The 19,960-nt window shown below is 46.8% G+C and overlaps 1 protein-coding gene and 1 long non-coding RNA gene across 45 annotated transcripts in view; one reads left to right on the top strand and one right to left on the bottom strand.

The window, feature by feature from the left end:
• SORBS1 (sorbin and SH3 domain containing 1) overlaps positions 1-19,960 on the bottom strand; it is a 235,927-nt gene that overhangs the window by 27,163 nt on the left and 188,804 nt on the right. For 39 of the 44 annotated variants that reach the window (XM_081552228.1, XM_081552025.1, XM_081552102.1 and 36 more), the window contains 4 exons: positions 16,563-16,612; positions 9,563-9,735; positions 6,813-6,898; positions 3,542-3,709 (listed from right to left, as the gene is read on the bottom strand). In XM_081552228.1, the coding sequence (XP_081408354.1) occupies positions 3,542-3,709; positions 6,813-6,898; positions 9,563-9,735; positions 16,563-16,612 (477 nt within the window). Of the gene's footprint in view, positions 1-3,541; positions 3,710-6,812; positions 6,899-7,549; positions 9,017-9,562; positions 9,736-16,562; positions 16,613-19,960 lie in introns of all 44 variants that reach the window. The other 5 variants (XM_081552232.1, XM_081552234.1, XM_081552233.1 and 2 more) reach the window with 2 other exon arrangements.
• Positions 9,122-14,367, top strand: LOC145530771 (uncharacterized). The gene is made up of 2 exons (XR_014072068.1): positions 9,122-12,544; positions 14,082-14,367. It is a non-coding gene; the product is annotated as an uncharacterized LOC145530771 (long non-coding RNA).

The following is a 19,960-nucleotide window of genomic DNA, read 5'->3' as shown; positions in this document are numbered from 1 at the left end:
TTATGCCCCACAAGTAGATGAACCCTGATTGACTTCTCACATCACCTCCAACTCCACATATTTCTCAACGTCTGTGACATCATCCAAAAAGCCAGATATAGCGAGCCTTGAGCTCATGCTCTTCCTCCAAGGCTCCCATTCTTGTTGGGGAGCCCTCTCCTCCCAGTCTCCCAAGCCTGGAAGTCATCCGCAGCCCCGTCTCCACTTTCTCATCGAGTCTGTCATTAAGTCACGCCAACTCTCCCGCCATCCCCTCCATAACCCCTCTCAGGTTCGACCTCTTGTCCCCACAAGCACAAAGCTTCCTTTGACTTCAGTTCTCTTCACTCTAACCTGCTGTCACTCAGAGGCACAAATAACATTCCTCAAATGCCTCTATCACATCACTGCCTCACTCTGAAGTTGGCTGAGTCTCTCAACTGTCCTTCAGGTCAACTCTCAATGCTTGAGGTGGGTTAAGGTCTTTGGGTAATTTCTCCCCACTCATACCTAACTGCCTTATCTCCTAGGACACTCTTCCTGTCCCAGTCAGGCAAGTCTATTTGCTGCATCTTGTCTAGACACCCTTCTGTGTCTGGAATTTCTTCATCACCAATTCCAGCAAAGAGAGGAAAAGGTTCTTCTTTACTTACCATGTTTATTTGCACATCTTTCTTCCCCACCACTAAAAGTAGTTACATTAACTTTTTTTTTTTTTAAAGAAAGACAGAGGGGAGAAATCAAATGAGCAAGCTGTGCATAGCTGCCAGTATAATTCTGCCCCAGCCAGGAGCAGCTCCAACCTACTCAACTGCTATGACTTTTTGGTCTAGGCAAACAATGTGATGAAAATTAAGTTACGTACTTCCTACTTCAATATTAGAAGGCATGGACAAAGCAGAGGGGAATATAGGTGAGAAAAAAAATCACTTTTAGAAGCTTCATCAAGCTTAGTTTTAGATCCTGATCCCTCAATTAAATACCCCACATTATTAGGCTCCTCAAACTGGGATCTTGTAGGGATCTTCTTTGAGGCCATGAATTCTCTGCAGGAATTTTTTATTTTTTCATTTTCATGTGCTGTTTCCATCTATCTACCATACATACTAGAAGTCAACTGAATGCCAACCTTATAATCAATGTCAGAATTTCAATGTCTGCATCTATGTCTGTTTATGACCAAGGAGCATAATTTAACCACTGTAAGCAAATAAGAAGAGAACAATCGTGGAGTTATTTACAAATGACAAGTTCACAGAGAAGGCCAAATGACCAACATTTTAAGGACACAAATGTCACAGTGATTCCAATTTTTAAAAAGTAGGGGGCAGGGGGCTGGTTACCTCATGATAGCCAACTGCAGAGCTGTGTGAAATTAAAAACAAATTTATACCAAAATAGCATGATATTCATACTCTGAGTAACAACTGAATTCAGCCAAAATTATATCAACTATCAATTAAATTAGTAAAACCCAAGTCATGTGATTAACAGTCAGTGGTGCCTTCTGTCATTCAAAAGATTAAGACATGACTATTAACCAGCTCTCAATTAAATTAATAATTATCAATAAACACTGTATAGGTGTATAGTTTACTATTTACTATTTAATCTGTAAATTGGCTTAGGTCAACCCAATTGGGTTGGTGAAATTTTGTCTTTAGAGGGAACCCATATGTTATTTAAGACTGAGAAACACTGATTCCATCAAACATAAGTCATCATTGCCTATACAAACAATCATTTCCCTCTTTATCTTCCTCCATCCCCCTGAGGCTGAATCTATCTTTTCCTCCTCTGGTTCCCAAGGCATCATGTTACTTACTACAACAGAGGTAACTGTTCCAAGGGTACCTCTTCCACTAGACTGCCCGCTTCCCAAGAGCACAGTCTGAGTCTTGTTTCTGTCCCTTCATAGGGTCCTGGACAGGATTAGTGGTCACCCAAACTCTACTGAATGGGACAGAGGTACATCTACATGGTCTGGAACACCAGGACTAATTGGTCTTTGTCTTCCCACGTCTGTCAGCATCTAGGGCTGGGATTCTCAACATGTGGTCCCTGAACTGCTCAAAAATGCAAATTCTCAGATCACACCCCAGAATCAGAAACTTGGTGGATGGGGACCAGCAACCCGTATTTTAACAAGCCTTGAGGGGATTCTGACACACTCAAGTTTGAGAACCTCTGCTCTAGAAGGGAGGCAGGGTGGATTAGGCACAGTTAACCTGACTCTGTCCATGGTTACTGTGCCCTGGTTGCATTTTATTTGCACGTATTATCTAACAGGAGTAGGCAGCCCTAGGTTGCCTCTGCATGTTCCCATCTTCTCAATCACTCACAGCCAGGTAGGTCTGGGAACCAGGATAACCCGTCACCAAAATCTTCAGGACACAGTGGTATGGAGGAGCTGGAATGCTGAGGGCTGGGAGCTGTCTTTTCCTTGCATCTGAGTTACTCTTGTTAACTTCTGCCTTTTTAAAATTACATTTAATTTTTCTCTTATCACCTTAGAGCCACTTTCCCCTCCCCAGCTTTCCTTTTCATCTGGTTCCCCTCTTCTCTGTCACAGTCACCTTCTATTTCTTAAAAAAAAAAAAAAAAACCCAAACCATTTGAAGAATAACCAGTGGTGCCTCTGTTGCTCGAAAGACAGAGACATGAATATTAATCAGCTGTTACAATGAACGATTATAAAACTGTATATACTTTAGTGTCACTCCCCCAAACCCCCACCCCCACCCCCCCAAGCACCAGACACATACTCTTCCCCAAAAGGAGCTAATCTTAGGCAGGGCTACTTAAGGGTCATATGGCAAAACAAACTCTGACACAAAATGCAGCATTTGGCCAGCATGAGAATTTCAACATGCTGACCTTCGCGCAGGAGGCCAAGGTCCGGATAAAATCACTTTAAAGGCTTGTGCCCCTTTGTTCTTTGCATAATATTAAGTTTCGTAATCTCAGCTGAGAAATGTCCAAATTAAGGGAATGGAGGAAATGGCTCTCAGAGAGCTCTTACCCTCCATGGCTTGCCCTAACTGCAAAACTCTCTGGCTTTCAAAATTCCTCAGTGAGGTTTCAGTTCTCTTGAACACTTCAGTTATAACATTGTAGGATACCAAGCAGCAGTACTGCATGTAATACAAGTTTCACTAAACCATCTCTTCAAAGCAGCAGCTTGTAATTGTCCACACCATGGCCACTAATGCATAGGAACTAAGGTACAGGTTTCTAAGCAGAACGCACAGGCAACACAGTATCATGGTAAAATGCGGATGGAGAAGACGGACTCATGAAGGCAGCCGATGCTCTAAGGCATGCATTCGGAGTGTGCACCAGTGGATCCCAGTCCCGCAGCCAGGCATGCTTGGACATACAGAGCACAGGACATAACCGGAATCATGTCCTCCGACCAGCCAAAGAAGAGCCAAAGCAAGCCTAAGGGAAGCCAGGATGACAGATGCTGCTTGGAGAACTAATTTGGCCTACAGAGGGCAATGCTGAGGGGAGGCAAATATTGCTTTGGGTCAAGCAGCAGATCGAGGTGACCAAAACAGACCTCTGACCCAGATTTCCTTTTTGCCGTATCGTCTATATTGAGGAGGTCCCCAAAGCGCTCATTAGTGATAAATTGATGGTGCGTTGGAATGACGCCCGTGTGGCGTCGAGCTGCGATATCGGCTTCTTCTTGCTCGCGTTTAAGTCGTCTCTGGTCCGCTAAAAGTTTCTGCCATGAAATTGCATAAAATGGGCAGTGAATCATCTGGTCCAGGGCATTGGAAAACTGCCAACAAAAACAACTAAGGAAAAAGGTGCTGGGTCAATAGAGAGGAAACAGATGTTGGAGGGGCTTTATGTTCCCACTGCAACCACCCCCTGTGTGCTCTGTGTAGGGAGGAGACGGCAGAAGAAATCTAGGCAGCACTGAAGGCTGGTCCCATGTGGTTACACTGTCTGCAGACTATCCCTTGGCTCAGCTGACAGCCTCCTGCCTCCAGATACAAGGCAGCCGAGGCCACGTCATCCAGGGGTCCTTCCGGAGCATTCATGAGCATGGAACACAGCAGGAGGCTGGAAGTGCTATCCTTAGCCAGTGATGAGCTCCCCTAGCGTATTCCCACAGTGGAACCAGGGTGGGCTTTTCTTCCTGCTCACATCTGGCCTGTTAAAACTGCTGTGGGCTTTTACTAAGGGGTTATATGGCAAGCAGGTCATTTTGTGCTTCCTATTGCTGCTACTTGAATATGCTCAAGAGAGTAGAAATACCCATTTCAGAAAATATGGCACCCTTCCTCCTAGGCCAGCCAACCCTTCCTCTGAGTACAATTTTAGGAGGCTTCAGCATGTGCACCAAAACCTATTTATGTGATGGACAGAAAGCATCACTTATTATCTTAATGTACTTTTTACTTAACTAATTCTTCCTTAGAGAAATGAAGCTGAGTTTAAGGGAGTGCTATACATATAGGAGATAAACTAAGAATAAGGTACCTGAGTTTAGAAGAAATATTCTCTCCTAAATTAAGCAAGCAGTCATTCATTTCTGTTTTTAAAGTCCTTTAAAAATAATTAAACAATATTACATTTAACTAAATGTCCTCACTGCCTACTGAAAGGATGCTACAGAAGAGAATTTTAATGTTTTCTTACTCTAAACCAATCATACATTCCAAGAATTAATATTGCTTGCAGGAAGGCATTAATTAGAACTGATCATTTGGAGCATTCTCAGTAAAGCATTAGCCTTCTCCTAGCAGGTAGTGAAATGCCTTAAGTGACACCTAGCTCCAAAGGAGGGTGGGCCCATCTTTCTATTCTCCTCCAGGGTCTACCAGTGATAAAGCAGTAACTCGTCAAATAGCTACAGGATTTCCAGTGCTCAGGTTAAGTTGTGGTAAAGATTCAGTGAGAAAAGACATGAAAAAGTGCTTTGTGAAACACCATAGGGCCCTGGTTTCCAGCCCTGCCTCTGTTGTTACAAGGTAACTTTGTATGTGGTCTGGGGCTAGCCAGTACCCTATGGCAGTCCTTTCCTGGATAAAACAAGGGGATTGGCTGGATAACCACCAATGTCCCTTCCAGGACTGACAGATTCTTGTTTTCTGAATTGCATTATCATCAATGTTAATAATAAGCCACTTGTGGGACTTCCCTGGCAGTCTAGTGGTTAAGACTCCATGCGCCCAAGCAGGGGGCACAAGCTATTCCTGGATGAGGAACTAAGATTCCATATGCCGCACGGCATGGCCTAATAATAATGCTAATAATAAGCCACTTGCATAGAAAAATGCTAGGACTGGTATTCCTTTGCTCAGATGTGTAAGTTGTTTCTGAAACAATGGGAATGAATGAGTGCAAATGGAGCAGAGCTCCCCTCCCAGCTTGAATCTGACCTCAGTAAATCCATCATTCCCATAGTTTAAACACATAAGCCAAAAACCAGGGATAAGGACACCGGGATCGGTGAGCCAGTATATTCAGGAAATAAGCTGCTCACCCTCTGAATCACTATATCAGCAAAGTAAAACCTGTCTCCCAGATGGCAGGTGAGAATTCTATCACAAAACCTCCCATGTTGGATGCTAGGGTTTATACTCCTGAAATGGAATGTCACCTCCCTTCATCATAGCAGGCCAGGTTTCAATAGGTGGAATCTCATATCTCAGTGACAGTGACAAACAGGAATCTGTTCTGTGGCCTGATGAACACCCATTGTGAGCTTTTCACATTGTTAAAACAAACAATTCTGTCCATCAAATGCTTCCTTGAGTATCTTTTCACAGGCAGGTGCAAACATCTTACTGAGTACTGTCTGTATGGTGCCCAGAGAAGGGCAGAACTGTGGTCTTTTTTGTCCTTTGTATCTCCAGCTGAAAGCATGACTGTCACCATCAGCTCTCCTCAATGTCAGTGAGACCCTAAATCCTTAATAAAAATCCCCCTAGACTCTGAAACCACCACAACGAAACAGAACATAGGAAAAGGGCTTTGGACTTTACAGGGAAGGGGACAGAGTTGTGTACACATGACCACCTTCCCCTGCTGCCACCAGCCTCGAAACAATTCTTCCGTCTTTTCACTGCAGGAAAATGGTCCTCAGAGCTTGTTTAATCAATAGGACCCTTTCTTCTGAGAATGTGAAGTCTAGAAAGCACGTCTTGTAATAACTCTTCATTACAACAGCAGCTTGTGATTCTGTCCATTTAGCTGATATACAGAACCACCTCTTCCTAAATCCCACGAGAATGTGCCCCTTTCCTGGCCCCACCAGTCAGATCACTGCTGTGCACATGTTTCAGCAGCTGCAAGACAAGGGCTCATCCTGAAGTTCTTGGGGTGGGGCACTGTCACCGTTTACTGGGGTATCTCTGAGTTAAAGGCAACTTCTTTAAAATGCTTTTATAAAATATATTTATCATGGTCATTATTCTTTTTACCTTTCCTCTTTCTCCTATTGCATCCTTCTCACAATATGAACTGTGCTTTGTGTCAATAGAGGGTGAGTTTCCTTGGAGAATAATAAAGTGGGGGTGAGGGTGCTCCCCTTTCAAGGCACTGAATCCAGTGGTGGGCAACCTCTTTCTGAACCTCCTGGGCAGCAGGACTGGCTGGATTTGGCCTTCGGAAGTTAGTGCCTTGAAAAAAATCAGTCCTACTTTTTGGAGAAGTGGACTAAAAAAGGAGTGATCGAGCCTATGTTATATAAAAAATCACCTGTGAAAATCCCTATGTTTGCTTCTAACTGCTCGGCTATGTCACCTCCCTAAATGTCTACTTCCTGCATGTTTTTGTCTGCACAAGAGCTTAAAGAGTTGAAAGGTGGCGATTACCTCTTTATCATCATGACGCCGTCGAATAAATTCTTCTGTGGATTCCAAGTAATCAGCTGGTATAAAATGCCTTGGTGACTCTGAATCTTCAAAACAATAAAGCAGAATTAAAACAGGCAAAGATTTAGTGGGAAACCAGATTGGGAAAAGATTTCACCTTTCATCCATGATAAATATCAAGTTTTTACCATTGTTGTTTGGTGGTCAGTATCCAAATTCTGAAGGAAAAAAACCAAACCCCCTCCTTCCCGCTTTTTGGATTTACTTGTGAACTAGTTTCATACACAGAAAACTAAAGAGAGGCAAAAGGTGAGCAAAGAGAGGACCGTCTTAGAAAGATGTCCCTACTAATAGGCGTGCAGGGTCTTACAGGACACACAACTGTACACTCACACACACAGGGCCACCGAGAGAGGCTGCCTCTCAAAAAACCTCGGGGTGAGTCAGGATTGGTGTGAACTGCAAGGGGTTCAGGAGTTCAAATCAACAAATTTCTCAGATGAGCTAAACGGCCAATTTTTCTTTCGAAACAGAGTTTGGTGGTTAGTCTAAATGACATGGGGGATCTGTTTTTAAAGAAGAGCAGCCACTACGAGCCATGATTAATTGCCAAGCAAAACAAACAGAAAACAAAGGACGGACCAGAAAAGGAGCACAAGGGCACGGTGGAGGAGGGAACACAGCAAGCAGATGGAGGGATGGGTGAGGTGAGACGGGTCAAACACACAGAAGGCCACCTCCGAGGGGCGCCCCCGGTTCCCCGTGGGGGTTGTTGTTTCTGTCCAGGCCCTGGTCTGAGTATGGCACAGAGTTCCCGTTACTAAAGGCCCGCGGGCAGACCTCCGGGGTCGCAGGTCTCTCCTGAGGGGGCTCTGAGATCCGGCTCAGCCGGGCCATGGTGAGCCGGGAAGACAGGCGTTTGGGCACCGAGGGCCTCCCCGCGGAGGGGGGTTCGTCCCGATGGGGCTGACTGGGGGGCTCTGGCTTCTGGCCTGAGAAGTCCCCGGGGCCAGGCTGTCTGAGGGGGTGCTGGAAGGGCTTTTTCAACCGAAAGGGGAGGGGGCTCATTAGGTAGATGTTCCTGAGGAGCGTGCCCTTGTCCCCCCGGGGATCTGGGCGCCAGTCGGGCCGCCGGGAGGCCTGCTGCTGCTCATGCCTGCGGATGGTGGTGAAGCGCGTGTAGGAGGCCGGGCAGGTGCCCTTGCACTTGTTGAGGCGGTGTTTGGGGAAGTCTCCGTGAACGCTGCCGCTGCTGCCCTCTCGGCTGTCACTGGACACGTTGGAGCAGCGGTCCAGCTCGTCCGAGCAGGCGGAGAGGGGCTCGGAAGGCACGAGGCCCCGGAAGCCCAAGGCGGAGTCCGCCATCCGGCTACACGTCGGGGAGGCATAGATGATGCTCCCGGGGCTCAGCCCATCCACCTCCCGGGGCCGGAGCTTGGTTGACTCCAGGAGGGACTCGGCCGAGCGGGCAGACACGAGGCCGCTCCGGGCCAGCACGGGCGTGGGGGACTTGCTTAGCCTGCCGGACAGATCCAGGGACGGCATTGACCGGGAGCGCTGAATCAGCTGCTCGAAAGCCGTGATGCGGGAGGAGACGGTGTGCTTGGGGATGTGCTCCGAGCCCTCCTGGCTGGGGCCCAGCTCGCCCCGGGCCAACGCCAGGCCGCTCCTCTCGAAGTGGGAGGCCAGATCCCGCACGCTGGAGGAGGAGCCGGACCCCAGGAAGAGTCCGGCCCGGTTGATGTGGTGCATGTCCCGGTAGAGCATGGTAAACTGGGGGCCGGCCTTCCTCGAGAGCGGATAGGGCCTCCTGGCGGCGGCGCCGAACTCCTGCAGGCTCAGCGTGCTGCTTGAGCGGCCGTCGTAGTCCCGCCGCGAGCGCATGAGCAGGTTCTCCACGCTGCCCCCCACTGGCAGGGGGAGGCCTCTTCTGGAGTCGTTCAGAGAACCTGAGACACAAAGATTCTCGCAGCTTTGAGCCTTTTCTGACGGCAGAAGGATACTCTTCCGATCCTGCAAGAGAGCACTGGGAGCAGACAGCCTGGGTTTGAATTTGGAGGGGAGGATTTCCGAAATGCAGGCTTTCGCGGCGGACAGGGGCTTCTTGTGCTTACACCCAGGGCCTAACGCACTGCTACTGTGAACTGCTCGGCTATGAGCTGAAGATGAAGAAATCATGTGAGCATTCCCACCTTTACGATCCACTGGAAGCATGCAGAATAAAATAAACAGACCCATTAGGTTAAAGCTAAAAGCTGCTACAAAAAAAAAAAAAGAAAGAAAGGGGGAGAGGGAACATGCTTATTTGTCAGAGGGTTTTTTTTTTTTTTTTGGTTTCTTTTGTTTTAATTTCCAGTCGATGTCCGGAAGCAAAATAATCTGTGCTGCAAAGCAGGTGCAAAGATGCAACAAAAAATGGCCACCCTGTTAGAATTAGGAAAAGCTCAGCTAATTTCTAAGAAAAGGGAACCAGAACAAAAAAGAGAGAGAGAGATGCTTCAGGGAGAGCAAGGTGGGAATTCAAAGGAAGGGAACTATTAATACCAGAAAGAAAAATGGCCGGTGAGAAACTCAGGGAGGGGGCCAGGAGGGCTCAGTGGCCTGGAAATGGATCTGAACAAGTCAAAACTGATCCCAGTAGCTGGAGGTTTACTCTCGCTGCCACCACCCTAGGAATGGGTACAGATGGCCAAGAGATACCCCGATAACACTGTAGATGGGCCAGAGTCCTGCAGGCTTCTCCCCGTTACCTTTAGTGGAGGCCGAGCTGGATGGCCGCTTGAGCCCGCTCAGGCCCTGGAGGGGGATGTCTCCTCCTTCCAGGACACTTTTATAAATCTGCCTCTCATTCTCCAAGCTGGTAAGATCCCCGGGAGCCCCATCGGATTCCCTCTTCACCGCATGGAAGTTGGAAGAATATACACTGAGAACAATGAAATTTTTAAAAAGACAAGAAAAAAACAAAACAAAACAGCATTTAGTATTTTTAACAGTTCTCTAAAAAGCACATTACCAGCTGAGGATAAGGAAACATATCTCCTGGAATCCTCACCAAGCACAGTCCTTCCTAAAGGGCATTCTTATTTAGCCACAGAGCTCGGGGGCCCCAGAATGTTCAGGAATTGTGTCCCAACAGCAAGGTGCTCTGAGATGACTGCATTTGTGCTTTAAAAGAATAACTGAGAAACATAGCCTGGGCACAGAGCAGGGTCAGACAGGAGGGGGTTCTGGGGCCCAATGACTGCACACAAGACGAGACAGTCAAGGACCTAAGTGGAGCTTCTGACATGTCGCCAGCCATTGGCCATTTCAAGTCCAGCACCTGCATAACTTTTCTAGGTTGTTCCTCACAAGTGCTTTGACCAATGGAGCATTAAATTGAACAACAAAAGGTAGTTGCCCAGCTGTCTTGGGTCACCAGGAAAATCAGCCACCAAGTGCAACTGGAAGCTGGCATTCTTTCTGCTCTTTTTCCATCCATTGCTTTCAAAATTTGTATCAGCACCTTAGGACATGCGTTGTGGAGTATCAGCTATCACTTGTTTATATCACTCGTTTATATTTATCTTGTTCGAAGTCTAGGTGTTTTTGCAAGTTACCACAAATCCTTTATGGAATGAGGTGGGGCACAGAAAAACCTAAGAGCACTTACTCACTGAACCTTCCCCTCTGCCTAATTCCAGTTTTCTATGCCTTCACCCACAGACACACTGACACGTGGGCATACTCACACATGTGCGCACACACACTCAGATCAGGGGTGACCCCCTTTCTCCCACAAAAGCACTCAGGTTCTCACTAGGCTGCTTTTCTGTCCTACCGAATTCCATTTACCAGTATCAATATGGATGTTTCAGCTGCAAGATATAAACCGCTTGACAACATTGATTCATTCCAATATTTTATTTATTCTCGGCCATAACCAGCTGCCTGACCTCACACCCCCTCTACCTCACCAGTTATCAGAACCCACCCCCTGCCCACAGCCACCCCACCTTTGGCCGTTATCCAGCCGTTATCACCATTTTTTCCTGCTTCCACCAGAACAACAAACCAGGACTCAGGAAACCTCTCAGAATGGATCTGCTCTAGCCAATTGTTTTCTTTCTGATACCAAAGCCAACATGCTTTTTCCAGATGTGTACACTTTGCTACTGAGGGGCTCCTTGTTTAAAAACAATATCTAAAAGCTCTTGAACAATGTTTTAAAATCTATCATCTCCATTAGATTTCCTGATGTTGGAAAGGCATATCATTTGTCCCACTTTCTCCAAGGAAAAACCGAGGACCAGAGGGCTGAAGGTATTTGCGGACGGTCACAGAGTTGTTGGGTTTTGCTGTGTTCCAACAGATCAGAGAGGATGGGGAAACCAGTCAGACTGATGGAGAAAGGGCCAGTCAGGACTAGCAGCCACAGATTACTCAACAAAACAAGTCAAATTCAGAAGCTCAGAGGAATCTTCTGGTATCCAGTGGTTAAGACTTGGCGACTTCACTACTGAGGCCTGGGGTTCGATGCTTGGTCAGGGAACTAAGATCGTTCATTGTATATGGTAAGACCAAAAAAAAAAAAAAGAAGAAGCTTAGCCCTCGGTAGTCTGAGTTGAGCCAGTTTTGGTTCGGAAAGAACAAGCCAGGAGGAGACAGCATGGGGAACTCACCTCCTGGCTAAGATGCAGAACTGACTGCTGAGCTTCAAGAGGGATTCAACAAAAACGCTCACTGGAAGGATACGGTGAGAGAACAGAGCAATCATCTCAGGGCCAACTGTTTCCAAACGTGCCACCAGGCGCGCTCTGGAGGAGGCAGGCTGGGTCCTGGTGGCTGTGAGTCCAGCCTGGCTCCCATGAGGAAAGTGATCAGCTGAGGCAAGCCTGCTGTCTTTAAAAACTTGGAAACAATCTGTTTCTCTCAGCCTCAGTTTCTTTCATCTGCAAAACTAGTAGGTGTGATGAGACTGTCCACGAAATCCACCTTCAGATCCGTTATCTGTACAGACATTTCTTTTGAGCTCCAGACACAGACATTCAACTACCTTCTAGATATCCCCTACTGCATGATCCTCAGACATCTTGAACCCAGCCTGTTCCAAACCAAACCTAGCTCTGTCCCTCCGTCCTCCTTCATCCAAGCCAGAAAGCCAGTAGAATCACCCTCCTTTTCCCTCCCCAGACCTAACCAGTCCCAAGCCCTGCTTATTCCCTGTCCTGGACACAGTCACACGAATCCTTCTGTTCTCTTCCCCCCGGGACTGCCCACAACTGCTCCACTACACCTCTGCAGGAAGTACACTGTCACTGCCCAAGTCTCCAGTCCTCACTTCCTCCAGTCATCTCTGCAAATCACTGCCAATGATATTTCTAGAGAAGATCTCAATTTGTCATTCCACTGCTCATTTTACTCACTGTACAAATATTTACTGAGCACCTACTAAAGTCAATCATTCTCCTAGGTGGAAAGTCAACAGAGGACAAAACAAAAAATTCCTGCCTCATGGAGTCACTGTTCAAAACCATTTAGTGTTTTCAGGGGAAAAAAGAAAAAAAATAATGGTTTCTTGACTTTGGGGAATCTAGACAATCTTAGGGGCTTCCCTTTTAGCTCAGCTAGTAAAAAATCTGCTTGCAATGCAGGAGACCTGGGCTCGATCCCTGGGTTGGGAAGATCCCCTGGAGAAGGGAAAGTCTATCTACTCCAGTATTCTGGCCTGGAGAATTTCATGGACTACACAAGTCCATGGGATCGCAAAGAGTCAGATGCGACTTTCACTTTCAGACAATCTTAGAGTACTGCATGAAAAAAATTTTTTTGTATTTATAATATAGTGCCACTGTCATTCACTTTTTTACAATATTTTTTAAACTTATCTATTTGGCTGTGCTGGGCCTTAGTTGCAGCATGTGGGATCTTAGTCGCCATAGGTGAACGCTCAGTTGTGCACGTGGGATCTAGTTCCCTGCCCAGGTATCGACGCCAGGTCTCCTGCATAAAGTCTAAGCCACTGAACCACCAGGGAAGTCCCTGTCATTCACGTTTTATTTGCTGCTGCACGATAAAACCTTTCTTTGATTTCCCCCTCAAACACTTCCTGGGTTCCATCTCTGAATTTACCACACTGCATTCTGATTGGCATGTATGATCATGTAATTTTCCAGTGACACTTCTCCTTGAGGCCAGGCAGTTTATCTTATGAATCTTTTCATGCCTGGTGTCTAGCACTGTTGTTCAATAAATACACATCAGTGGAATAAATGATTCAATGGAGTTAAATGCCAACATGCACACAGATTTCTGACATTTTTAAGGCCCAGGGGAGTCTCTAATCACTCATGTAGATCTACCCTAATGATTTGTGTTTTGATCTACAATTAGATTAAGGGGAAAAAGTGATTTCACTAGTAGACCATCACCAGAGGAAAGAGCAGCTTGTTTTTGAGTGACACCTGCTGGCCAAATAAAGTAAAGCTCTTCAGCTAGGCAAAAAAATCTATTTGTGCCAAAATGCTAAGTCGTAATGAAAATAATGAGTAGTCTACACTGGTGACTCACAGATCTGATAACTCCAGGGAAATAAAATTCAAAATGGGATATATACTATGATCACAAGTATGAAAGATACTTTTTGAGATGAAAGACTGACAGCTGTATTAGGATATTGGGGCCATGGGTGAATTTCCTTCTCTCTCTTCCCAGGTTCTTCTCACATTGTGATAAGTAATCATGCCAATAAAATTCTAAACTGCAGTCTGCTCAAGATGTGAAAGTGGATTTAAGACAACACCATCACTTCTTACAGACTGACCACAGAATTTCTGATCCTGGGCCATTCGGTGACTTGTCTTTCTCTGATGCTTAGGTTAAGTCAAATCTTGACATTTCTTTCACGTGTGATTCGCGTTCACAAGCTGCCTGCCTCAGTGCTAAGCAAGCTGGATGCTAATTAACTGAGATTTATAGGTGCATTCATTTATTCAGCAAACGCTTATTGTACATTTTCTTACATGTCAGGCACTGCACTCAGACTAATTCGTCCCCAATTGCAAACACCGAAAAACCTTACTCATTTGAACAAACTGGGAGAGAATCAAGCCTGAATTACTGAAAAGTCCCACAAGGAAGAAGAACAGCAGGAGGGAAAAGCTCATCTGTTTCTGTCAAGATGAGAGCTGGGCTATGACTAAAAAACAGAGGTCTCCAGAGACCTATTTCCATGATACAAACAGAAAGTGAAAGTTGCTCAGTCGTGTCCAACTCTTTGCAACCCCATAGACTGCATTCCATGGAATTCTCTAGGCCAGAATACTGGAGTGGGTAGCCTTTGCCCCCTCCAGAGGATCTTCCCAAACCAGGGATTGAACCCAGGTCTCCAGCATTGCAGGCAGATTCTTTACCAGCTGAGCCACAAGGGAAGCACAAGAACAGAGTACTTGATAAATTAACACATCAAATAGCTTTATGTACACAAGTACTCAGGGTGTCTGAGGGCAACTTGCTTTTTTAAAAACCCCGCTTGGAGAGGATTCCCTGGTAGCTCAGTGGTAAAGAATCCACCTACCAATGTAGGAGACACAGGTTCGATCCCTGGTCCCGGAGGATGCCACATGCTGAGGTGTGCCACAACTATCGAGCCTATGCTCTACAGCCTAGGAACTACAACTACTGAGCCCATGTGCCTAGAGCCTGTGCTCTGCAACAAGAGAATGTACCGCAATGAGAAGCCTGCAAACCACAACTAGAGAGTAGCAGCCCCTGCTTGCCGCAACTAGAGAAAAGTCTGTGTAGTAACAAAGACCCAGCACAGCCAATAAATAAATAAAGAAAATTGTATCTATTAAAAAAGCCTGCATGGAAACTTCCCTGGTGGCCCAATGGTTAAGACTCTGTGCTTCCACTGCAGGGAATGTGGGTTTGATCCCTGGTTGGGGAACTAAGATCCCGCATGCCAAAGGACACAGCCAAAAAAACATTCTATATGCCCTCAATCCTGCTAACATCCTATTACACAAATGGTTCCTTGTTTTTTCTTTTTTTTTTAGTCACTCAAAACAGTAAACTCTAGCATGCCTTTCTTTGGTTAATTTAACACCCAATTTTGAATCAATACTGGTGCAGATGAGAGTTTATGGATGGCACCGGTAGACCCCAGCAGTTCCCTGGCCTAGAATGTCATTGCTCCTACTCTGGTGGTAGCTCTGCCACACATAGCTATGGAAGCCAGGCACACACTACCTTCATATACCTGTTTCCTCACTGGTAAAATGAGGATTAAAAATAACAACTGATCCTAGAATGCTGAGGACTAAATGAGGTAAAGTATAATGCAATGCTAAGCACAAGACTTGGCACACAGTTAAGTGTGCAAACAATCATTCAAATTCTTCCATTCAAGACCTGTTCATTCAAGATCTGTGTTCTTAACACTGACAACCTGTGGGAGCTGCCTTCTGAATACTTTTAACCTCTACAATCTATTTTATTCAGTTGCCATGTTGCCTTTTTACTTTTTTTTTTTGGCGTGTTTTGCCCTTGAAACTATTAGCGGGCTATATGTTATGTTTCTGTCAGAATACCCAGCATAAAGCCTTATATCCATTAGAAATTCACTCAGCCAGCCACCTGAGACACTCTCACCAACATACCCTAATCCCAGCTGATTGACTTTCAAATGAAACTACTCTTGCAAAATGTCATCCCTGGCCAGATATGATAGACTGGATATGCCCAAGTGACTGTAACATTTGACCCCCAAGTCCGTAAACTCAGCATTCACACCAAGTCAGGCTTTTATCTACACAGCTGAACTTTGCTCTGTGCAGAGTTACCCAACCCAAATGGAACAGGGAATAATAGTGTGCCTTTCCTCCCCATCATATTTCAGAGTGAGATATAGATTGTAATCGCATGGTGACGAGAAGCTGCTTCTACTAGAACAGTCCCCAAATCTACTGGGTGCACCAGGCACTGCGGGTATGCAGTCCTTGCCCTCATGGGGTTCATAGTTTATTGCAGTCACAAAAATACAAGAGCACCAGTCAGGTATACAGGCCCAGAAGGAAGTGCCAATAAGAGGTACTAACACCTTTGTAAAGGGGTGGGGCAACAATGAAACCTTTTCGGCTGGGATGACAGCTGCATAGCAAAGTATGGAGACAAGAAACCTTGGAGAGGAAGCAGGTTGGCTTGGGGTAGGGGAGGAGAGGCTGGTAGTTACCCTATGAGGAAGTGCGTGGGGTGTGCCTTTACTGCTGCTGCTGCTAAGTCGGTTCAGTCGTGTCTGACTCTGTGCGACCCCATAGACGGCAGCGCACCAGCCAGGCAAAATTCCAAGAATTGGTATGGGGAATAAACCCAGATTTCTGAGAATGAGACAAGTTGGCCCCATCTTTCCTTGTGACAGGTCCAGCCTGAAGACTTCACCCTCCTCATCCCAGTCACCTTTATACCAGATGCACCTCAGTCACACACCCCTCCCCTCTCCCAGGAATCAGCTTCTCAATTCAAACAAATAAGCTTACAACCAAAGGTAAAGAAGCCAACACAGGGAAAAGCTTATCAGAGGTATGATATGAATATGAATCATCACAACATTAATTTGGAAAAGGAGGAGGAAAAAAATAATTTTAAGACTATAATTACTACTTATCACCAAACTGTACATCATTTGAAGCCACCAGACTGAAACAAATGAAACACAAGCCTTCCCATTTTGGATATTTCATACATCAAGCCATGTAAACAATGATAACTTACTATCCAGGAGGCTCTGAAGAAATTTCTGGAGTCGGGCTGACTGCTGAGCTCTGTAAATGTCAAAAAAAAAGAAAAATGACTTACTTTGACTCAGTTATTTCAAGCCAGGGGGAAAATAGAGAGGTCCCTTTCTTGTCCTAGTTTAGATGAAACCCTCCGGGAGGCAGGGAGCCAAGCTAAGCTGGAAAGGGCTCAGTGCGGGTGGACAGCAGTGCTCTTTCTCTGGGAGGAGGATTTCCGGGCTTTTGCCTCCCAGGGGCTGCACCCAAGGCTCTCTGCATAGATTAGGAGATGGCCCACTCCTCATGTCTATCTCCAGTCACAGGCCCACTGGGTAGATGGCCCAGCACTTCGCAACATGCATTAGTGACATGGACAGCACCTTATACCAGCTTATCCCCAGCCCTCGGACCCCTTGCCAAGCCCACCAGACTCCGTCATGCACCCAACTGCCACAACCAGAGAGCGTCACCCAACACTTCATCAGGTACATAACATACAAAAAAAGCATTTAAAAAGACCATACTTCTAGATCATTCATTTACCCCTGGAAATGGGGAGCAATGCAGTTTCACAAAACCTCTTAATGCCTGTGTCACCGAGTGGGAGAGCATGTTATCAGATGACAGGCCACTATGCAAAAGGAAGAAAACCAAGAGCTCTATGCAGATAAAAAGCAGCATAATCACAGAGTTTAGGGTGTCTATCATCTTGGAGAAGGAAAGGCAAAGGGTGTGATATATTTGTTTTTAAAAATAACACGGTAGTTGAATAAGTCAATGTACAGCTTAACTTTTAAAGATGCTCTGATCTCTGCTAATGACCACTTCAAGGAGAACAAGCTCTCTGGAAGAGAAGAGGCACTTGGGGAAAAGAGAGAAAGAAAACAGCAGGAGGAGGAGAAGGAAGAGGTTGGGAAAGGAGGAGGAGATGGTGGGAGGGGAGGCAGCCTTCACTGGGGGCTCTCTCCGGCTGTCCTCCGGCCCTTACCCCCAGTGTTGCTGAGAAGCCACTGCTCTCCCCTGCACGTCCACCCCTCCAGCCCTGGCGCCCACACTGGCCTCTCCCGCCCATCCTCTCCTGGAGCCTCCCACCCTCGGCGCCCGCCCATGCCGGGTTTCCATCCTGGAAGAGCTTGGGCACAACCCTGCTGAGTCCTCTGGAAACACCCGCTTCCTGCCTTCCCCCATCACAGGTTGTCAGCCAGCGCTATACCTCTGGGGGCGCCCCTGATTCTTTACCACGTAACTCTAGGTCCCATCAGCTACTCTCCCAGCGACCTCTAAAGTGTTTGGAAGCCTCCTGGTTATCAGATGCACTGACCTTCCCTCAGAGTCTATTTTTGGGGGGACCCCTCAGTCAGCTCTCACATTTGCCCCACCTTTCACGTTTCCTCCTTGCTCTGTTTTCCTCTGATCCTCCTCCTCTGTTCTGTGTCAGACAAGATTCCCGGGGGGGCTGTTGGTCCCCCACCCTCTCTCTCCGTTCAATCCTTCCTCCACTCCCAGGGCTTCAACCAGCAAAGTCTTCAGGTGACTCAGACTGACTTTCAATGCCCCTGCCTCTCATCCATTTCCAACTGTTGCCTGGACATCCCTGATATGATCCACAGGCAACACCTCAGAAATACCTGAAACTACCTCCTTCATCTTCCCTCTGCACGGACTTTCTCCCCATCTTTCTTACGTGACATACTGACATCCCCATCCTTCCTGCTTCCTTCCCCACACCCTACACTTGTGTCTCCTATCCCTACCCTCAATTCTTTGTTCTTTACACCAATTAGTTAAAATGTCTCACTGTGGGACTTCCCTGGTGGTCCAGTGGTTCAGACTCTGCAGACTCTGTGCTTCCAATGCAGGAGGCAAGAGTTTGATCCCCGATCTGGGGACTAAGATTCCACTAGCTGTGTGCCCCCAATAATTAAAAAAAAGAGAGAGAGAGAAATAAATGGAGGAAGTTTTTTTAAAATAAGGCACTGGCTAAATAATTCTTTTAAAAAAAGTCTCACTGCAATTTCCTCTGTGAGTTCTCTCTCACATCCACCCTCCCCCTCACTTCACGCTGGTGCCACTGGAGTACTGGCTCTCGCCCCTGCATGCCCAGACCCCTGCAGCAGTCTCCTTGCCCTCTTAACCTCCAACTGGAGGTTTTCACTTCAATTCAGCCTCTCGAGAGCGAGGACACTAAGCTTCCTAAAACACTTCCTTAATTACATCACTGACTGGAGGGCAAAATCAATCACCCCCTTAACCATATTTCCTGAGCCTCTATAACCCAGGGTCAACCCTCTTTTCCCAAACCTGCCTCCCACTATTATCACTCAAAATGTTCTATTATAGCTGAATTCATCTACTTTATTCCTGAATCTATATTAAATATGTTTATTTTGCACCCTCTACCATGTCTCCAATGGATGGTCCCCACTTTCACCAGGAACCTAAATTCCATCCATTTCTTAAGATCGGGACCAACTCCTGAGATGTCTCCCCTGATTTTCTGGAAGATTTCCCCCTCTTCTGAGCCCTTAGAGCCTACAGTGATCATTCAGCTCTTACCAGGCACTGCTATGTACTACTGGAGTGCTTTTATTTATGAGTGTGGCTAGCTGCCATGTTCTTCAAGGCAATGCGTCCACTCTTGTGCTGACTTAGAACCTCTCTCAGCACATCTCACATACCTTAGCTAAGGGCCATGGGTAACTGAATCAGTGTCAAGATGACCCATCCATGCAACCTCTTCAGGCCCACCGAGCCACGGGCAGGGCTGTGGGTACCAGATGCCATCTCTGCCCAAGGGAGGCGGCCGTGAGCTCAGTAACCTCTGGCTGCTGCCCATCCTGGCACCTGTTGCAGAACCACTCTCCCCAGGCTACTTTGAAAAGAGTGCCTGCTGACTGGCTGGGGCTCCCGTCCTGCCTCTTGGCTCACTTCAGGACTTACCTACAGCCACAATTCTCCTTCAGAACCAGCTCAGACCTCCGTTCCCACAAGAGCGACAGCTGCTGTCAGTCTTTGTCCTGGTTGGAGACTCAGCCCCCTACCTTGCCCACCCCGTCACCTATCCGCCTGGTTGCGAGCACTGTTGCTCATCTTCTGCACTCCCCTGAGCCTAACCCCTGGTCCCTGCAGGCTAACTCTTCCTTTGGGGACTTGGACTCCCAAACCCTAACTCCTCTGCATCTGCTTGCAGTTCCTTCCCCCTCTTATCCTGGCCCCCTTGGCTGTGGCCATAATCACCGGGTTTGAATCTCTGGCTCCATGTGACTTCATACCCAAGTAACCTATACTGGTGGCCGGACCCTCCTTGTCTCAGTTCTGTTTAAGAATAACGTGGTCCGCTAGCATTTTCCATGTCTCCCACCATAGTCTGTGGATGCCCTAGCCTCTTCAGCAGTG

Source organism: Giraffa tippelskirchi, chromosome 2, assembly GCF_054371585.1.
Source record: "Giraffa tippelskirchi isolate mGirTip1 chromosome 2, T2T-mGirTip1v1.2.pri, whole genome shotgun sequence".
NCBI lineage: Eukaryota > Metazoa > Chordata > Mammalia > Artiodactyla > Giraffidae > Giraffa > Giraffa tippelskirchi.
This window is presented reverse-complemented; position numbering and strand designations above follow the sequence as displayed.